General features: G+C 44.8%; 3 protein-coding genes across 5 annotated transcripts; 1 reads left to right on the top strand and 2 right to left on the bottom strand.

Moving 5' to 3' along the window:
- Positions 1-37: 37 nt before the first annotated feature.
- On the top strand, positions 38-1733 carry trappc2 (trafficking protein particle complex subunit 2). Its single transcript, XM_076040124.1, has 5 exons — positions 38-172; positions 430-557; positions 719-867; positions 1320-1401; positions 1483-1733. Exons 2-5 carry the CDS (start codon positions 465-467, stop codon positions 1579-1581), a joined length of 423 nt encoding a protein of 140 aa, XP_075896239.1. The 5' UTR covers positions 38-172; positions 430-464; the 3' UTR covers positions 1582-1733.
- A 186-nt stretch (positions 1734-1919) lies between these two features.
- On the bottom strand, positions 1920-4922 carry rab9a (RAB9A, member RAS oncogene family). 2 transcript variants are annotated; one of them, XM_076040122.1, is made up of 3 exons: positions 4764-4922; positions 3913-4032; positions 1920-3563 (listed from the first exon to the last, which is right to left on the bottom strand). In XM_076040122.1, the coding sequence occupies exon 3, from the start codon at positions 3517-3519 to the stop codon at positions 2911-2913; it is 609 nt and encodes a 202-aa protein (XP_075896237.1). In that variant the 5' UTR covers positions 3520-3563; positions 3913-4032; positions 4764-4922; the 3' UTR covers positions 1920-2910. The 2 variants fall into 2 exon arrangements, with proteins under 2 accessions (XP_075896237.1, XP_075896238.1); XM_076040123.1 differs by lacking the exon at positions 4764-4922 and adding an exon at positions 4421-4625.
- A 559-nt stretch (positions 4923-5481) lies between these two features.
- On the bottom strand, positions 5482-13396 carry egfl6 (EGF-like-domain, multiple 6). Of its 2 annotated transcripts, XM_076040364.1 has the most exons (13): positions 12930-13396; positions 11769-11875; positions 11166-11258; positions 10951-11070; positions 10741-10860; positions 9426-9560; positions 9212-9334; positions 8791-8853; positions 8179-8427; positions 6684-6758; positions 6493-6588; positions 6098-6360; positions 5482-6020 (listed from the first exon to the last, which is right to left on the bottom strand). In XM_076040364.1, the coding sequence occupies exons 1-13, from the start codon at positions 13001-13003 to the stop codon at positions 5913-5915; spliced, it is 1626 nt and encodes a 541-aa protein (XP_075896479.1). In that variant the 5' UTR covers positions 13004-13396; the 3' UTR covers positions 5482-5912. The 2 variants fall into 2 exon arrangements, with proteins under 2 accessions (XP_075896479.1, XP_075896480.1); XM_076040365.1 differs by lacking the exon at positions 8791-8853 and having other exon boundaries at positions 5485-6020; positions 12930-13386.
- Between the last annotated feature and the right edge of the window lie 7070 nt (positions 13397-20466).

Raw genomic sequence — 20466 nt, 5'->3', positions numbered from 1 at the left:
CTTTATTTTATTTTGAAATGATGTATACATATATATTTCAAAACACAGTCTGAATTGAATTAATCCACCCCCCCAAAAAAAAATAATAAAAAAAAATCACATATTGTCGAATTGTTTCTGTCGTCATCTTTATGCGACCGTCTTCACCGCTCACCAGGAAGCAAATACACAGGTAAACATACAGCCGAATTACCATTATTACACTTGACTTTATTGTACTTTATGCTTGCGCCCGTGATCCGTTTTATTCGATATCGAAGTTGCAACTGGTTGATCTAGTTTGACAAGAATGTTTTAAATTGATCGTGGAGGGTTTGCGATGCACACCAGCTAACGGTAGCTCGCTATCTGACGACTTATTATATATTCGGTAGGACTGACATTCGTTTTAACACGTAGCTAACCATCTCCTGGTTTGAATTGTTTCAGAATTCTTCGACAGTAAATAAAAGAAGAAGAAAAACATGTCGGGAAGTTTTTATTTTGTCATGGTTGGTCATAAGGACAACCCAGTGTTCGAGATGGAGTTCTTACCCACAGGAAAGCCAGAATCAAAGGTAATACGACCACACATGAGATCAGTGTTTATGTTTTGAACGAGCAGTTTCACTCACCATTGAAAAATCAAGACATCAGTGTTCGTACTTCACTATTTATTTCTATTTCTGTTTAATAAAGTATTAAAAAAAAGTATATATCTTTCATTGATTGATCGCAGGATGATCATCGCCACTTGAACCAGTTCATCGCCCATGCATCCCTGGATCTAGTCGATGAAAACATGTGGCTGTCCAGCAACATGTACCTGAAAGCTGTGGACAAGTTTAATGAGTGGTTCGTGTCAGCATTTGTTACTGCAGGACATATCCTTTTTCACCGCCTTCATTTATTTTTTCTGATTGACATGTCACGTTATGGTTTGGCAACAAAATATGAACAACACAGTATTGGGGTTAAAGCTCAGAAGAAAAATCTTAAGATACCAAGCCTACATCAAGCCTGTTGTACAAACCTTAAGGGCAGTTGACAGGGGAGGTCTTTTGTTAGTGCCATCCTTCACACTTCCTTAACTTGTAGTTGTTCTTCTATTTGTTCCCTAACTTCCCCTTTTCCTTTCCCTTGAGCGTGAGCAGATGGGCAAGACAAAAAAAAAAAATGCTGTTTCTTTACTATCAAACATCTTGGTTTCTCTTGCATTACTTCTGCTCCCCCCCACTTCTCTCCTTTCCTCCCCAATCAGAAACAAGGTCAGGGCTTTCTTGCACTGTTTATGACATGTTCTATCCAAGAGAATTTCTTTAACCATTTTGTCTACATATAAGATTCATCATGCTGCATGATGTTCGACAGGAAGATGGAATCAAAAGCTTTTTCAATGACGTATATGATTTGTACATCAAGGTAAGGTCTGCCTGACATGACAAGATTCACGATCTGGTCAGGTTTTCATTCAGTCTGTAATACATTTCTCTTGTCTTGTAGTTTGCAATGAATCCATTCTATGAGATCAACGCACCTATCCGTTCAACGGCTTTCGAGAGGAAAGTCCAGTTTCTGGGGAAGAAGCATCTGCTGAGTTGATGGTGCCATCTGTGCTTTGACTGTAATCCATCGCATTTTTGTTGTATATACCTGACTTTTTTTTTTTTTTTGTCTGAATGTTTAATTTGTCTTCTTTAAAATGCAAAATATAATTAACACAGATTTCTATAAAGCATTTCCTCATCCCTACAGTTATCTTGGTTTCATTCATGGCGTTTACTGTTTTGTCTTTCTGTGGGCTGAAGAACACATAACGCCTATGAATAATGCAGATTTTTGTTTTATACTCGTTTATGTATTATTAGTAATTAGTAGTAAGAGAGTAGCTGCATCCAACGTAGTTCAAAGTTTGAGGCGGTGCTCAAGCACAACACATGTTGAGAGTCAAGCATCTGGGGTCATTTTATTATTCAGCATACCAGTAGTATAACTTTGAATATAAATCAACTCTGAAAGAGAAACAGTTAATGTTACACAAAGTTTTCGTGATTTTAAATATAAAGCTGCAGGGGAAAAAATATTGCAAATCAAAGTAGAAAAGATATTGGTGGCATTTCTTTAAATATCAAAATGAGTCATTCAAACAACCAGTTCCGAGGAATAAGTAATACTCCTTACTGGCAACTATCCTGTTACATGGCTCTCCAGGAAATAAAACAGTCCAGTCTAAAAAAAAAAAAATACAAAGGAGTGCCCGAAAATGAATGCACCATAATGCCATGCATGTTATCGTTGCTTTAATATGCATATTTTGTTAGGGACTCTTCTCCCACAGTGCTTTCAGCAAAAAAAGTCATTTAGACACTAGGCAGAATATGCACGGACAAGAATTAAAGGGTGACCATCACAAAAAGCCTTGATTGGTTAGTTACACAAAGTGCTGCAGCTACTTCATAATTCATGAGGAAGGTAATCAGACCAGTTCGGTTATTTAATTATTCACCCCCATTGTACCCTATTATAATTGCACTCCCAAAACACATTTATGTATATTTTAGGTCACAGAATGTAGGATTAAGTCACACTTTTTTCTTTTTTTTTTTCACATCATCTCCCATTTATCAGGACATTTTTTGAGGCTCACACCTTGAGTGAAGATTAAATATACTCAAAGGTCTATGTTATCTCCCCAAAGCCTCCCCAAATGTGGCTTCATTTTACTTGTGTTGCGACTGTGGTAAATTTAGTGTGTCCCCTCTTCAGGAGTCCAACTTGCAACTTCAAAAAAACAAGAACAAAAAAAAATAAATCATCAACTGAGTAGCGCCATTGGTTTAGAATAGATTTCACTAAGACATTGTGCACCTAAACAGCCTCATCACATAATAGGCATGACAGTATGTTGGCGTTAGTGAGAAGTCCTGGCTATTAGGAACAGCAACTAGTGGCAGAGCGAGGCTTTCTGTGGAGCTTGACTGTGTCCGTGGGGATGAGGTGGTCCGTTCTCTCATCTGATGCCAACATTCTCCGCACTGCCTCCTCGAAGGCCACCGCTACGTTGGTGGCATCCTTGGCACTGGTCTCATAATACGGGAAGCCGCCGTTCTCCTGGCACCACTGCTGCGCCTCCTCAGCGGTCACCTGCCGCTCCGTGACGTCAACTTTGTTACCCAAGACCACGAACGGGAACTTCTCGGGCTCCTTCACATCGGCGTAGTAGATGAACTCCTTCTTCCAGTTGCCCAAGTTGAGGAAACTTTGGTTGTCGTCCACGCTGAAGGTGAGCAGGCAGCAGTCGGAGCCGCGATAAAAAGGAGTCCTGAGGCTGCGGAAGCGCTCCTGGCCTGCCGTGTCCCAGATCTGCAGAGTGACTTGGTGGCTGTCGACCTCCAGCTCCTTGTTCAGGAACTCCACGCCGATGGTGTGAAAAAGGTGTGCGTCGAATTTGTTAGTGACGTAACGGTTCATCAGGGAGCTTTTTCCGACGCCACCGTCGCCCAGCAAGATGACTTTCAGCAGTGATGTCTTTGTGGTCATGGCTGTTTACTCCACGAGGACCAGTTTGACTGAAGATTACTTACCTAGAAGAAGACATGCAAGAATAGTCGGATAGTATTTTTTACCAGATAAACATTACATCAGCATTATTTATGTTGACCACTAAAGATTTAGGATGTAAAGCTAGCAAATGTCATGGTACTCTTTGTCATTGTGGACATATGACAGCTTCGATTAGCCTGACTTCCTGGTATAAAGTGTGTGACATCAAAATATCCCTGTGACTTTTATTCTAATATCCTGCTATCGTATATGTAAACAAACCTCAATGAATATGGAACTTTGGATCAATTCAAGAGTGCTGTATTGATATCATTACATCCAAACTTTATTTTAAAAAATAAAATAAAAATGTGGTTGGCTTAAACTCACCTCAGACTGATTTAGAACTGTTCCACTTTTCCAAATCATGTACTGTAGACTTGGACCCTTGATCACATGCTCATGTGTTTTATGTTTATGGATGCAGCTATGGAGACAATAATCAGGCAGCTGGAAGAGACAGACACAGACACAGACACACACACAAACGGTGGTTGGAAGAAACAGTTTTTGTGGTTTGCATCTGGCCAATTATTGTACTTGTAGATGGGGATTGCCATCACTGTAACGCACAGAATTAGCCCTCCCTCCTCAAAGGCTGACCATCTCTACCATTCATGACAGTGACGATTTAGCTTGAGAAAAATGGCTTGCACGATTTAGAACAAGCTGTAAACTTTGCGACAGTGGCAATTGCAGGGTTTGCTCACTAAATGCCAGCCAGCTGGGCTAACACCAACGAAGGAACACAAACAAACACAATCTAAGTTGATGAAACACAGCGTTCTAATTTCGCTGGCTCATGTCCGCAGATGAACAGCAGTGTCAGTCAACGTACCTCACAGATAAACCAAGGCTACTGCAGAGTTAACAAGAGATGACGTAAGGATCCTCAATCATTGCTTTTTAAAATATACGCATATGTATGTGACAGATCGTCTTATTGATGAGGCTCCAGAAAACGTCCAGCTGGCAGAACCGTTTCCTGGGTTAGCCAGAAGTGTTCGCTGCTATCGAAGCTAGCTGCTAACAAGCTAACGATGCAAGCGACGGGGTAGCCGGATCATGTGATCTGGAGTCGAAGTAAATGTTTCGTCCCTTTACTGAAAGCATTCTTAGCGATATTTTAAAAATAGCTTTTCGTCGCACCAGGACTGTAGGCGGAACAAAACAATCTTTACCTTTGAACCGTGGGTGATGAGAAGAACCGGCTGGTCTTTGCTAACCAGTAACACACTTCTATAAAATACACACCAATTTAAATATGTAGGCATATCTTTTGGCCACCAGAGGGAGACATTTTCCAAGTATCCGTTGTACAACGTCACACTCGAACGAGTGGGCGCCGCATTACGTCACTTTTCTAAGTGACGCAGTTTTACTAAGAAGCACAGGGTCATGGTACGTGAGGAAATGGATTCGCAGCATGAAAGGTGAAAGGTCAAGAGCAGCGAAATAATTAGGAGGGATAGCTGTTGTTCTGCATTCTGTCTGTGAAGTTTCTCAGTCGTTGAGGTCCTCCTAGTCTTAAAGTTTAAGGCGACTGGTTTTGGCATCTTGAAGACGTTTTTATTTCGGCATTTTGAGAAAACAAATGCGAGTCATTTCCTCACCAGCTATTATTTAAGACTGACCAGTTAGCCTTTTCCTATTCGACACCATTATAAGAGAATAAGTCTTAGTCAAGCTTTATTAAGTATGGAGTATAAAGTAGATGACTTTTTTCATATTGTATTCCATTTTTTGAGGCTCATGCCAGGATTCATGTCGTTTTTTTTTTGTTTATGTTTTTACTGCTGTGGCGTTTTCTTCTTGTTGATCAGTTGACAGAATTAGTTTTGATTGTGCACCCATATATGCACACAAAAGGATGAAAAGAAAGATGTGTTTTAAACATAGAAAAAAAGTTTATTACATTATTATGAAAGCGTAATTTACAGCAGACATAGTATGCAATGGTATGATTTACCCTATAAACTAACCGGCCTTCAAAAAAAAAAGTTATTCATCCAAGAGTTGATCAATATATATTGAACCTAATAATTCACATTGTATATCAAGATTGCATTTAGATAGCTTCAACAATGCACTTCCGCATACACAAAGAAATAAGCATACAACAAAATGAGTGACAAAGCAAGTATTTCCACATATTCCTGAGATCTGGGTTATGTGTATTTTGTAAAGCAGATTTCACAGGAAATATTGATGGTGCAACACAGAGAGGTGCACAATGTTGGTCACTGTCTGTCCATGAAGTAATTTGCCAGGAACCAGGAATCTTTGACACGTGCCACATTAGACCTTCTTGCAGTCCAGGTTAAAGCTTCTCAATAGTTGGGGTCGGCGTGCTCTAAGCAGGGGCCAGAAGTCAACACAACATTGTCCAGCCCAATCTCGCCCCCGACGTCATTGCCACGCTGAGCCTCAAAGACAATCTGAAAATCGGGAAATGATTTCTATTTTAGTTACAGTTTTATATAAATAGCTGTCCGTCTTTTAAAACACTACTCACTGATTCTGGGGCTTCTGCTTTCCAGGCCACGGTGAGAAGCTCTGTCTGCCAGCTCTGCTGTCTGCTGTGGCTCTGCTCCCACACTGGGTAAGCGTTGTTATCCAGCAGGACCCTCAGAGTTCCCACGTTACGTCCGACCACGCGGTAGTCAAAGGTAAGGCAGAAGCTGCCCTGCTGGACCCGATCGCTGAGGAGAAGCCTCAGCTTTGCTGTATCCTCTGGTTCCCCAATGAGCCCATTCAAAGCCATGTAGTACTCAGAACCTTAATGACAGCGTAGAATGTAAGAGTTAACTTGCGCGCTAAGATCTCAGTTCCCACCAGTCCATCTCGTCAGCCTCCGTTTGATAGTGTTTTTAGTTACTCGTAGTAGCACATTGATTATCGTGATGTTACCGTCATTGTGGTATGCTACACTCCAGTCGATGTTATCAGCCTTGTCTTGAACCCACTCGCATGCGCCCTGATCAAAGTTGCAGTCCATGATGAACTCTGTCAAGTAAAATGAAAAGAGCACCTCAGCACTTTAGTCACATATATGTTCGTTATATAACAGTCGCGTCTAACAAACAGTGGCGTTCCATTACCTTCTTGAACTGGTCTTATCTGTATTTCTTTGATGTCTGTATCCGGGCCAAACACTGATTCAAAGTCCTCCGAAACTGTTTGAAGAGAACAAAAAAATGACTTAATTCACGGTTTGTTTTTGCCCATTTTCACCCACTTGCAAGTCTATGCAATGAACCAGGACACACCTAAAGTGTTGGCAGTAGTGCTGATCAACCAGCAATTTGTCTTTTGCCCTGAAGATGTAGAAACATTTAAAGGGAGTGTGGATGCCATAGACACAATTTTCCCTGATCAAACAAAAGACAAAAAGGGCCTCTACACCGACAGGTGCGGGCTTGCCCTGCTTTCACTCAAGTCGTCAGATGGATCGAGAGGACACTGCCCCACTCCCCTCCGAGCGTTTTTAAAAAGCTCCTGGTGCAACCCACTGACAGCTGGAGTTATTGAACCTACCCACCCTGAGTGGGCTAGTGTTAGATGGGTCTGGAGGGCTTGATGACAGACTCTCCTGCCTGGAGTTAGGTCTGTTGGCACAACAGCTGTTTCGGGGAAAACATAATAAATGGCTTTGCAGCATCCTCTGCTAACCCTCCTTCCTGGAGTAGTGGGGGATGGGTCAGGCCCATGAGGTTGTGTGTGTGTGTGTGTGTGTGTGTGTGTGTGTGTGTGTGTGTGTGTGTGTGTGTGCCTGGGCTCTGACATGCTGGCACAGTGAAATTCCTTCCCCGGAGGTGAAAGATGTCTCGGGGCTTGTCTCCTCTTGTCATCAGGCTTTTAGCAAACACTCGGGTGTTTTCATAAAGATCTAAGTTAGTGGCGAGACGGGGTGCAACTGCCCCACAATGACATGCACCCAATGACCACACTCTGCCCCCTCCACTCACCCCCTTTCTCGAAAGGATTGGACGGCTGGAGAACATATCTTGTGGATTAAGCTTATGGGTAGCAAAACCATGGCCCAGGGTTCCATTCAAAAGGCCTGGGACGTCTCCGTCCTGGCTAGTTTACACGTCTCAGCTCGTTGACATCAAAAGGGTCATATTTAAGGCCAAGGAACAACTTCCAAGAACAGCTGAAATGGCCTGAGAGCAGACAGAGGTCACCGGCGGACATAAAGCTAAAAGCGCCATCTCTTTGTGGATGCGACCTGACCTTTTTGCAGCTTCTGTTTGGTTGGTACAAATCAAACAGACAACCGCTTCTAACTGTTCTCGGAAGACACAGAAGGAGGTGAAGAAGATGAAATGTTAGTGGGGAAAAAAAAAAACTCAACCCACGGCTCAACTGGCAGTAAAACCGATAAGGATCCTCACAAGTTTTTCCTTCCATTTGAAACAGTATTTAATGGTCTTTTACCAGATGGATGCATGAGATAAATCCCCAAAATTTGGTGCATCCTAGTTACAAAGACACAAAAGCCATATATGTGTAGGTCCACAGAGAGTTTGTGAAGGTCATTAGCCTGTGGGCCACCCATGCAGACGGGGCACAGAGAGGACACATCGCACTCACTGAAAACGTCTCCTCTTGGATTGAGCTGGTTGTCAACGGCCTCTTCCTCCTCCTCCTCTTCCTCAGGGAATTTAGCCTGCGGTTGCTCCTCAGTCTCCTCCCCGGTGTAGACCTCGCCGTCGTAGTCAAAAGGCTGCTGGCGGGGGGCGGGAGGCGGGGTGGCCGCTGGTTCGGGGATAACGTTCTTGATGTCCTCGTCGTCCGGGTTTCCTCCCAGAACCTCCGGCCTCACCTGGGAGTCTGGGATGGCTGCAGGAAGGAAGGAAGGAAGGAAGGGGGATCAGAGTCTGACATGTGGAACCACAATCATGAACCGGAGACATCGTTTTTCTTTTCTTTTTTGCAGTTTCGCAGCTGCCATCCTTGCTTTTTTTCTTTTTTTTTTTTTTAACTCCATGCAGATGAAGCATCACAGCTATATTTATTGTGTGGATTTATCGCACACATTCGCTGTACAAAATAAAAAGCAGCAGAAGGGCCATGCTGGGGTTTCCTAGAACTAATGTCAAGCAACGACATTTCCAGCCACGAGCAAAAAAGGTGAGAGGGACGAGCGCAAAGCAGCCAGTGGGTTCAGTGGAAGCAGCGTCTCGGACTCCTGCGCCATCTCACCGTTGAGGAAATCGTCCGCACTGCCCTTGTCTCCGTCCCAGGACCGCTGTGAAAATGGCTTGACTACAGAAACATAAAAGCATCTTCATTCGCGCTCGTGACGCATCTGCTTGTGACATTTGGCAAATCTGACGCAGCACCTGCTGCTGTGCTCTGCTGCCGGCAGGGTGCACAGTCTAACTCAAGACAGGTGGGTTTCGGATCAGTGACTCTGTAAGGATGAGGATGAGACTAAAACCTGGCCGGGCTGCGGAAAGCGTCAGAGCAAAATATATTTTAGAATCTCTGCTCGGCTTCTGTCACCTGGGAATTAGTCTATACAGGAGTTGTTGTTTTTTTGTTTTGTTTTTTTAAAATCTGTGTATGATCCACCTGTGACACCTTATTTCTTTCCCTGGTGTGATGCAGTTCTTGGTCTCACCAGAGCACTCAAAGCCGTTCCCTCTGAATCCAGACTTGCACCTGCACTTGTAGGACCCCCGTGTGTTCAGGCAGTCCGCGTGGTGGCTGCACTTGTGCGTGCCGGTCGTGCACTCGTCGTGGTCTGCAAGAAGCGCAAGAAGCAGTGTTCGTACGTCTGCTGAGTGGCGGTGATCCTGTGAGTCGGGGCTCGGCGTGGAGCTGGATCAGCTTACCTACGCAGTCGTACTTGCCCTCGACGTATTTCAGATCGTAGCCCTCCTGGCACTTGCAGAAGTAGCTGCCGAAGGTGTTCACACACTGCCTGTTGTACGGGCAGAGGTTCTCCCCAGTGACGCATTCGTCAATATCTAAAGAGACAAAGAAAAGAAAAGAAATGATATGGAAAGTTATTTTTTTTGGACAAAACAAATAAATGAATATGGCTCAAATGCCTTTGAGTGCCTCTAAGGAAACATAATGTGCAGCCTTGGTGGTCATGTTGATTAATACAGTAGCATATGTGGATATGGAGTACAAATAGCTCTATGCGCATATTCCTCAAGCCAGTGTATGCACTGCTTTTTTTGTTTCTGTAATGGCTTTTCCATTTTTGTCCCTGCAGCCTTTCCAATGCGAAGGCTTTCACGGCTAAGTACTTAATGTCTCCCCTTTATTATTGTCTCAGAGCAATGTAGAACTCTGCCTGTGGTATTTTGCGGCTGCGCTGGGCCAGCTGCCGCTGCTGTGCTCATTTAGTTTTCCGCAAGCATTTTACCTGCAAGAGCAGGTCACGCTGCGCTCAAATGGACTCGCTTCAAAGCTGGCACGAAATGAGTATTGCTTGTTGTCGGCCCATTACCCATGGCCTTTTTCTTCTTAAAATTGTCCTCGGTGGATTTCTGTGTCTGTCAAAGTCCATGCATTCTGCTCTGGCACATCTTTAGTTTCTTTGTTTTAAAATCAGGCTGTAGTTGAAAGCCAGATGTCGAAAAAAAAACATTTTAATTTGTAGAACAGAAGGAAGGAAACAGAAAAGAATGAACAAATTGTGCTTGTTGAATAGTGACAAGGAGCAATAATTGAATGTCCTTAATGTGCGTTATCACTTTGGACATGGTAAAGGCCTGTTGTAATCCAAGCGCTGAACTCAGTCTGACTGGCACGTGTGGAAGGAAAAACTTCCACCGTCAATAACGAGTGTCTAATGTTCCCTGCTCTGCACCCGTTTGTCTCTGCAGCTGCTTATTTTTGTGGGCAAATGTGAAGCGTAATTGCACCCATCTGATTCCCCAGCCAAGCATGCCATTAAAGCCTATAATCTAATAATCGCAGCATCATTCCACTCTTTCAAAAGATCCCAATCATCAGACGGATTGGAGCCAAAGCCAATATTTTTCACCCCTGTGGTCCTGATGTGGAAAAGAGCTATTGCCCCATCTGGCTGCTCCATCTCATGGTTCTTGCTCAGGCCTGCCACTCATTGAGACATTTTCTCACTTTTTCTTGCTTTAAATCACGTCAAATGATCGTGCCAGTTTGACAGTTTACCAACACAAGTCCTTTCGTCATGGCCGAGCTGCAGGCCTGCAGAAGGGCAGAGGCAGCGGATCTCCCCGTGGACCTCCTCACAGCCGTACTGACAGTGAGCCAGAGCGCACGTCCTGGAATCTGGGTGTGCAAACAAGTGTGTTAAAGCCCAGAAGTCCGGCTCGTCAGACTGACCTGTTCTGCATAGGGCAGCTCACGGCAGCTACTCACTGACACAAGATCCATCTGCCGTCACTGTGTAGCCGTTGAGGCAGTAACACTTGTAGCTCCCATAGCTGTTCATGCAGCGGTGTTCACAGGGACGAGGTTTCAGGCCGCATTCGTTCAGGTCTGCGGACAAGATTTGGTTCAGTTTTGTTGCAGCACGTTAAACAGGAGGGGTAGATGCTGTCACGGCGGAGGCATCCAGATCCCATATACATTACCCTGATTGCACGTCTTGCCAGTGTATCCCGGGAAACACTTGCATTTGTTGGGGCCGACGCACTCTCCGTGCTTGCAGCCGTGCTCGCACAGAGCTGGTGAAACATTTAGCACAGAGGGAAATACCGCCATAAATATCAGTGGTCAGATAATGACTGGGTAGAGTCAAAACACATATTTTTACGATGAAGGCAATGTTCTTCAACTCCAGGATGGCCAGACTGATTTTATCTGTATTTACAAAAAAATTATCTTTCTTAATATAGCAGTTTGTATTATTGAGAAGTTAGGGTCCCATCTGATAATATGCAATATGCAGTATTTGCTTCACAGCTGTGTAATGTGTCTACAGTGAGGTCCCCAGAAACAAAAAAAGGGTCCACCCTTTACTTTCACCAAGTGTGTGCTTCAAGGGACACATCTGCACGTCAGCCCTTTGTGACATCAGAAAGGACACTCATACCCCACCCCCAACTGTGTGTTTGCCTCATCCTCTGAGAACGCAGCATACTGTATGTCACTTTATTTCCCCATTGTGGGATAAATAAAGGGACACCTCCTCTTGTCTTATCTGAGCCATAGATGGATGAAGATGTTCTTCTCACCCTCACACTGGCCTTTGCTGTTCCTCTTCCAGCCATAGCAGCACTCCAGTCTCCTGCCGTAGCGGCACACACCTGCCTGGCTTCCAGTAAGGACTTGTCGATAGTGCCTTGGCGGAACAGGAGAGGGTGGGAAGGGAAGAAGTATGATTAGAGTGTGTAGGCAGGATTTGCACTGTGCCCTGATTTAATGCCTGGTACAAAGCAGTGCCCTTAACCACGGCCCTGTCTTCCGTGCTTTCCTTTCCCTCCTGACTTTGTGTCCTAAGGAGTGGAAAAACAAGCAACCTGAGCGAGGCGTCTTCCCAGTGAGACCCTCTCAGTGATAAAAGCGGAGTTCCCTGTGGATTCACAGCCGGCCAGCAGGATGTCGGCCGCAGACAGAGAAAAACAAACTAATCAAATGCTTCAGATCAACACGTGTCCTCATCTTCATTTTTTTTTTTTTTCCTTTTAAACTCCACCCTCAAATTCCAGCTGCATCACTTTTGCGAAGGTCGGGTGACAGGGTTATTTCAGCTGCTGCCAATCGAATCCATGCAACATCGAAAATAACCGGCAGAACGTATAGGTCACCTTGCGCGCGTGTATTTAGAACGTGTGGATTTCACTCAGGGGCATAATGGCTTTGCGAATGAGCGTGCACACCAGAATCTCCATCCTCTCACAGCCCTCAGGTTGAGGTGTCACATTAGCAGCGTCTTCTAAGCAGCGCTCCGGCTCCATCAGGACTGAAGGAATCTGAGACTTGATTGAAAAGCACCAGAATAGCCCACAGTTCGAGGGCCCCCGATGCTTCCTATAAGCGTAACAGGTGCTCTCCCTGCAACTAGCAGTTGCTGAGCCACATATAGATGACACACTTGCTCCGGTGCCGGCTATATGGGAAGCGGCGTTGGCATCAACACAATCCAGTTTACTTCAAATACGCCCAATAACGAGTGTATGATGCTTATCTAAGAAATGCTGTTAAAATAGGAAAATATAATCATTTCGTGTCATTCTAGACTGTATAACAGTCAGTACTTGTTGCACATCCACCTCCATTGAGACTTTAATGCATTAATACCTATCTGACATGATGCAGCTGAGTCTCAGGAAAAACCTGAGTCTAGTTTACACCTGCTACAGGAATACAGGCAGGATTAGAACAAACAGACTTACCTGTTGGCTTCTGCTCTGCCGGTGGAGATGTAGACGAGAAGAGAGAGAGCGCAGGCAAAGGTCAGCGGCTGCATGTCTGCGACCCTGAGAAGCTGTCTTTTCCCACGGGGTGGGTGTGGGGGGGGAGATGTTTTTTTTGGCTGCTGTGGTTTGTAACTATTTCTCCCGAGGTCCCTTTCTCATTAAACAACAAAAAAAAAAGATTTGTAAATATATATTAATAAAAAAAAATAAAAAAAGCAGGCTGCACCGAGAGATTGTAGATATTTCCAGACCACAACTTTATTTTTTCCGTGGGAAAAAAAAAAATCTCTTCCTTGGGCTCCTCTGTGCTGCAGCTACAGTCTCATGCCGCTGCTCCTGCTCTTCCTCCTGTTCTGGGACGGCGGAGGTGGGCTGCCGCTGAAATGAAGCCGCATGTTTTGGGATAGGTTGTGACTCCTGGAGGTAGGAGTTGGTTTGGACAAGGGGGTGGGGATTAGGTTGAGGGGTGCTCCTATACTCAACTGAAACCCAAGCCAAGATCACCCCCGCCTCCCCCGACTCCCCCTTTCCTTTCTGACCCCTCCTGCTCCTCAGCCGAGCACCAATTAGCTGTTGCACATGAATCACACTGCAGCTCAACCTTCACATTTTGTCGTCATTAGTCGTAATCTTCCCGCCTCCACCCTCACAACCCGTAGAGTAACATGCATTTGTTTTGCGACTCTACTCGCGCTGTTTTCTTCCCTGGCCTGATCAACGCGGCTAATTGTGGAAGTCAGGCGTGCGCAGGCCTGTCATTAAGAGCCTTGGTGCTCTTTGATGTCTTTCTCCCAGCTGAGACATAAAACTCTGCTCTCTCCCACGTGTTCAGTCCGAGGCCTACGGCCATAAAAAAAGAAGCGTTTCATGAGATTTCTCCACTTTCAAAGTCGGCTCCAACATCTGGTCCTGATCCCAAGTGTCCTTCAAACGGACAGGTGATGTTACTGTGGCAAATAACACGTTTGGCATGGACAGGGAGTGGACAGGGAGGGGACAGGGAGTGGAGTGACTCGATTTTATTTCTGTTGCTGCGAGTCTGTCCCCACCTGAGGCGGCTGAAGACATTTCTGAGCAGAATGGGATAGAAAATGGATTGCAGATGAGGAGGAAGTGGTGCAGCGGCACAAGTCTGATCGTTTTGCCAGACGTGTTGCACTCGCCTTGGTAGCAGGAATGTTTCAGCTTGCTAAAGGTTCAGTCTCTGCATCTAATTATTTCATTTCAATTAATTGAGTTTACTGAAATGCATTGCATTGTGAGGAAGTAATGGGCCGCCAATTAGTCCTTGCATCCAGTTGTCAAGCAGCGGATGCAGCAGTGTTGAGGATAATGCGGGAAATCGTTTTCTTTCCCCCCAAAAAAATTGGAATGCTGCTGCTGTTACTGAGCCTATTTCTTGACCGCAGAGTGTCTGGTGGCTCGTCCATGTGGCCCACCGTGTCGAGAGGGTTGTGTTTATGCGCTGTGTAATTGTGAGGTGTTTGGAACAAATTGTTAGGTGTCTTGAACATCTGCAAGCTGACACCAACAAAACGAGTGCTTCATACATCTCTGGACGTTATGGACAACATGGCAAATATTCTGTAGTTGTAGCCACTCTTTGAAATTCAGGACTCTTTCATTTATTCATTTGTTTGGAGCACGAGTGCCTCTGTGAATATGAAGAGAATTAATTCCATCACAAACACCTGGATTTCATTATTTTTACAAGAACAAGAGTACATGGCCCATTGGGTTACCATTTCTCTTGTCAGCATGCATTGACAGACCACTTTTACTGCCACTGGCTGAATTGTAAATGTTTGTGAGCAGCACATTTTTCACACTATTATGGAGAACTACAAAGTGCAAAAGTGTAACCTGACTCTGAAGGGGCTACATCACAAACATTCGGGTCATGCACGCATTGTGGACTGTCTCTTGAAGAGCTCGTCTGTGCTGGTCTCAGGAAGCCCAAGAGGGAATCGTTTTCACAACAGCAGCATCATCTTCAGTCCAGACACAGACTCAGTCGATGGTGTGCAAATGTATTGATTTGTTGATTAGTCTTATGTGGCTGCTATTGCTGTTGTTGATTCTGCTGTCATGAGTTAGCCATAGCTGTCTCCTCTTGCACTTTAATCTCTCGCACATTAACTGTTCTTTAACGACCATTGAGCCTCTTTTTTTGTATGTTCATGTAATTTCACTATTATTATATTCATAGTAATTTATTATAGTTATTATTATACTAGTTTTTCAGGCGCTTGTAAACTGTTTTCCGTTTCTTTGCACGTAAATTCCATTTTACGCCAGCAGGGGGAGACGTAGATCAGTATATAGCAGCGCTAGTGAGGAACCGAGAGTACAAACGGCCTTGTGTTGTGAAGGGGAAATCTCTCTGTCATCTACAGCGAGTGAAATGTAAAAATAAATAAATACATAAAATAAATAAATAAAACAACAAAATAAAATAATAGTAACTGCTATCTAATGGCTGCATTGCTGACACTTTTTTTTTTTTCCAAAAACAAGCTTATCTGTAAATCAGTCAACCGTTGAGGACTACAACAGTAGAGCTGAAAAGGCAGTTCCACATTCTGTAGTTCCCCTCAGCAGAGGTTCCTTTCTGTCATCACAGTTATAGGCTGAAACATTTCCTGATTGTTATTCTTATCATTGGCTTGCTGCTAAAAGCTGGTGGTTTCTGAAGGCTCCAGTTTGCTTTTAATAATAATAGAAGAAATAGACTCCGATCATACTCCCTCTCTGCATGCAGCAGCAGCACTTTGTGCACGGCCCCCAGCAGGAAGTGCTTCTGCCCACTTGGAAGCATCGACTGCCTCACTGAAATGGACTTAAAGCCTGCAGACACAGATCGATAATGGTATAATTTAATGATGCGACTGATGCCGGGATTCGCAGACTCCACTAACCCCATTTTACCCACATGGTGCGAGATGCATGCTCTCTTGAATAAATACATAAATAAATGAAAGAATCAATGGCCCCAGCGTTGACACACAAGACTCGTCTGAAGGGAGGCCCTGGAACTGAGAGCGGGGCTTTGACTATAAAAGGAGAGAGACTCGCGCGACGTTAGTTATTTTGACTCTGATGTGTGTATAAAAACCACATCCTGCCCTGAGTGGGAGATGAAGCACACTGCCAGCATGCTGTGGAACACACAGGCAGCTGCTATAAAATGGGCCACTTTAGTGTGTTCTCTGCTCGGAGTTATCACTGCAGTCTATCGAAGTGAATATGTCGAACGGGTCAGTCTTGTTTCCAGACTTAAACATTTAACAACAACAACAAAAAGTGACACCCTCTGTTGCATTGCTGCCTATAAACACAGAACCTCACCAGTTATGTAACACTGTCAGGTACGAGAGACATTTTCGGCAAATTCCACTTGAGGAAAGTAACTTTTATTAAAGCTTGAAACACGCTGGCAGATCAAACTGGTTCTGAGCTGTAAACTCTGTGACTGGACAGGAATGCTGCACTTCGACTGATACACGGAGATGTTCTTCCTGCCACATCTGCTGCCTGCTGATTACGCAATGACAAGTCTGCTGCTGCTGCTGCTGCTGCTGCTGCTGCTGCTGCTGCTGCAACTAAATAAGGTTGAAGGGTCGCTCTTTGACAAGCTCGACATGACACTGTGACGGGCTGAACCACTGAGCCGCTCGTCTTCTGGGAGCAGTGCCGCAGCGGATGGTACAGTTGTGCCGAGTGCCCGCAAGAGGGTGGCCTGATGGTGGAGCACCGAGCGAGGTCCCTCAGGAGGGTCGATGCGTGACCCGTCATTATTTATTGACGGTGAACTCTGCCCAGTCGGACACGGGCGCGGCAGTCGATTAAATCTGTGTCAACCTCGCAAAAACACACACAACTGCAGCTGCAAAGCTGCAACATCGTTTCAGTCCAGTTCAGCTGCCCAGTTGTTGAGTGTGGTAGTTTTTGCCCCTTTTGCGCAACGGCCACTTTTTGAATGATGTTTGTGGCGGTGAACCGACACGAAAAAAATTCTCAGAATTCCTCTCTGCCGGGTCGTGTTTTTAGGCCTTGCAGTGTTTGCCAAGCGCCCGATGTGTTGCAAACAAACAGTGGCTGCACAGCGCTTGCTGTTCTCTCTTGGTGGTGAATCAATGGGCTACTTCCCTGTTGCACATCCTGTCACATGAGCACATGACTCCAGGTTCAGTGGAACGACACCTCTGACAGGAGAGAGGCTTTCTGTCTCACTGCTTCTACTACGCCCAAAGGCGTTTTCATTTTTTTTTTTAAGTCTTCTGTCTTCCTGTTAGTGAAGTAAAACCTGCAGCTGCATTAATCTACACACAGCCTTTATTAGTTCCGTATGCCATGATGACATCCTCATACTCTCTGAAGGACCAGTTCCTGTTGTTTTTTCTTAGTGTGAGAATAAAAGCTACCACACAGTAGAAAGATATTTCCCACAGCTCTGTTTCAGGTCAGTATTTGATGCCTGCAGAGGCCGATTTTGACATTTAACCTTTTTCAAAGTGGAGCTCACCAAGGTCAGAGTTCAAACTTCCCCTTTTCTTGTTCAATAATGGCAGGGCGTTCTGGGCACTGTTACATAACTACGCCTGCCTTAGGAACAGAGCCGACTTTACCTCGGTGGTTGGGGTCGTGTTCACTGCATGCCTAACAGGATCGGACATGCCGCGGTATCACTTTTAACTCTCGGCTTTGCATCCATGAGCCGCGCAAACGTGCCTGCCTCTCTGCCTTCTGGAGAAAGATGGTTGGTTATACACTGAAATGAAAACAACTGCATTTTGACAAAATAAGTGTGCAGAGAACTATGAGGTATTAATAATTCAAACAGTGTTTTTTCTTTCTAACACACTGCAGAAGAAAGCTGCATACTCACTTTCAAAAGCATACCTGCTGTGTGAGGTGCAAACAGATTTGGATGTAACATACGCTCTCTGCATATTCCACTTTGCACCCACATACAGGCCAACACAGACGAGGTTTCAACAGCAGAACCTACAGTACATGTGACTGTGGCAGAGCGCAGTATGAAGTGGAAACGGGAAGAGAGAAAATGTCACAAATAGTAACAGTCGGAGGTTTCAGTTCAGCAACCCAGAGGGCTTTGTCTCAGTGTCCTTCCACTTTCAGCTGTTTGGACAAGCTGCACATTTGTGGTGAGGTCGGACCGCTGGAGGGGGGCAGGGGGTGATTAATAACGAGCACCTCTACTGCGATCGGCCCGTTTCACAACAAACTCCCCGGACCGCCTGTATAAGTAGCCTGAGCATGTTCAAGAGTTTTGTGTGCGTTCCGGCTCGAAGACAAGTGCAAACACTGCTGCAAGTCTGCGCAGAGGGCCAGCGGAGTCACTGCAGAGACATGCTGCAGATTCCTCTGAGCGCAATCAACCAAATGAACCCAACAACGTCTGCGTCTCGGCAGAAGCAAATGTGAGTAATGATCAACTGTGCATGGGCGGCAAATATCAGCTCGATCTCAGAACCACATTTTACTGTAAATAAACACAGCCACACAAAACAGTGACAAGTTTTGTCCCATAATGGAGTCATTCAGACAAAAGGAGTCTGCTTGCTCGTGCGCTGCGGCAGCGAGTGCAGATTCTGTCACCACATCCTGTTGCGTACATAATTGAAACATCTTCGAGCGTTCAGCAGCAAGAGAACCTCTTGCAACGTCCACCTAATGTGATTTGCACGAGGCGAGACCCAATACAGAAGTAGACGGGGGCCGTCGCTAATCGAAGCGCAGCACCCAGATGCCGAAGATGACAATAACGTAAACATGAGGGCCAACCCCCAAATGTCATGTGCACACTGTAATAAGGCATCAGAGGGTGGCGGGGGAGGGGAGGCTGTCCCAGGATTTCTCAAGGAGTATTTTTTTTTTACTATTTTTGCTCTGATGTCGAAATTGAAACCTCAGTGAACAAGATTTTATTGGGGCCGTGGAGCTTTTCACAAGAGGTGAACCAGGTCTGACTAAGCTTGAAACTAGGTTGACGTCCTTGACTGAAGCAGCTCATGGCATTTTAAGGCCTAACTAGTTTAAAAATTCGAGTTAGAGTGTGTAATAAGGATTTGTTGTTGCTGAACATGCAATTTATTGTTTAGTTTTTGCCTGGTGTGATACACAAGACATTTAGAGGTCTAGTCTAAAGGTCAAGTCTTAAACAGAGACTGCTTTAGACTTGACTTGTTCCTTTTTTTTTTCTTTCTTTTTTCTTTTTTAAAAGCAATTGAACCAGTATGTCAAATATCTGATATGGCTGTATTCTACTACCACAAATCACCCACATGCAAAAAAAAACTTCCTATTATTCTGTCTGTATACCCCCTCTAAACATTTATTCTTTTTTTTTCTTTAACTAGTTGCCCAACCAGTGCAGTGAGAGTAATACTGGGGAGTAATAACGTATTTTTGTGTTATCTTCATCGTGGTTCCTCTTGCTGCCTGCTCTTTTGCAGTGAAGCCGGATGACTCACGTCTTACCAACTTCTGCTCAAGCTTGAGTGCCCTTGCTTTTGCAGGAAAAGCTACAAGTCCTGCTGCCCCACACAAGTGAGACGCAAATACGTAAATGCAAGGTGCATTGTCTGCCGTCTAAGCCGACACCTGAACTACAGGTTAACATCCCTGAGAGAATTGCAAGCGGGTCAGGCAGCTCCTTCTTCTTTGTGTTTCTCAATCAGGTCTCACATAGCTGGGTTGGCTCTCAGGTTCCTTCAGAGTCGTTGTTGTTTTCAAGAACATTTACATTCTAATCCTCAGGCAAATAAATATTAGGATGTCTTTGCTCAGTAATCTGCACAGATCTGGTCCACGTTGTGCCTTCTTTCTGTTTTCCTTGTAACACAATGCAACTGCGATGCTGTTATTGCCCGATTGGCTGCCTCACACCCGCAGCATTTGTGTCCACCTGTCGCACAATAGCTGTGCTGCTTTTTCCCACCATCGCCACTATAAAGGAAACAAAGATTAGTTGTCCCTCCCTAAGCGCCGTCTGACTGGAGAGCACAAAGACGCAGATCCCAGGCCACACTGAGGGATGTTTGATGTCACTGCTCTCAAATATAAGCAGATTTTTTTACCTTAAATATACCAGCCAACCCTAAGGGTCCTGCCCCAAGTAGCATAACTCGTTGTGAATATTTTTCTTTATTCTTCCTCAAATCTAGTTCATTCAAGGGGTTTATCTACTTATAAAAATGCAATTTCTTTATATTCTCAGACTCTTGTCTTCACCCCCTCTGGGCTGTTCCCTCACTAGTTGATCCAGCCAATCACCTGCCTCCATCTAACTCTGTCCTCTTCACCGTGTTCTCCCACACCGACAAGCTTTTTGTTCTCTTTCAAATCTTCTCTATCATGGAGTTTTAAAAAAGAGGATATGAATGGTCATGACATTTAGGTCACAGAAGATGTGAAACATTTTGGTCGGAGGCCTAAGCAACCTGCACAGCTTTTAAAGAACCAAAAACAAACATACAAAAAAAACAAC

Source organism: Nelusetta ayraudi, unplaced genomic scaffold, assembly GCF_046127955.1.
Source record: "Nelusetta ayraudi isolate G7.1 ecotype Tasmania unplaced genomic scaffold, CSIRO-AGI_Nayr_v1 ptg000060l, whole genome shotgun sequence".
Taxonomy (NCBI): Eukaryota; Metazoa; Chordata; class Actinopteri; order Tetraodontiformes; family Monacanthidae; genus Nelusetta; species Nelusetta ayraudi.
This window is presented reverse-complemented; position numbering and strand designations above follow the sequence as displayed.

Excerpts from the sequence above, each read along its gene's own strand:
- trappc2 (XM_076040124.1), top strand. The coding sequence starts at position 465 with ATGTCGGGAAGTTTTTATTTTGTCATGGTTGGTCATAAGGACAACCCA. Across the intron at positions 558-718 it reads CAGGAAAGCCAGAATCAAAG|GATGATCATCGCCACTTGAA; the intron begins GTAATACGACCA and ends GATTGATCGCAG. Across the intron at positions 868-1,319 it reads TTTGTTACTGCAGGACATAT|AAGATTCATCATGCTGCATG; the intron begins CCTTTTTCACCG and ends TTGTCTACATAT.
- rab9a (XM_076040122.1), bottom strand. The coding sequence starts at position 3,519 with ATGACCACAAAGACATCACTGCTGAAAGTCATCTTGCTGGGCGACGGT.
- egfl6 (XM_076040364.1), bottom strand. The coding sequence starts at position 13,003 with ATGCAGCCGCTGACCTTTGCCTGCGCTCTCTCTCTTCTCGTCTACATC. Across the intron at positions 11,876-12,929 it reads GGCAGAGCAGAAGCCAACAG|GCACTATCGACAAGTCCTTA; the intron begins GTAAGTCTGTTT and ends TGTTCCGCCAAG. Across the intron at positions 10,861-10,950 it reads GGCAGATGGATCTTGTGTCA|ATTCCAGGACGTGCGCTCTG; the intron begins GTGAGTAGCTGC and ends TTGCACACCCAG.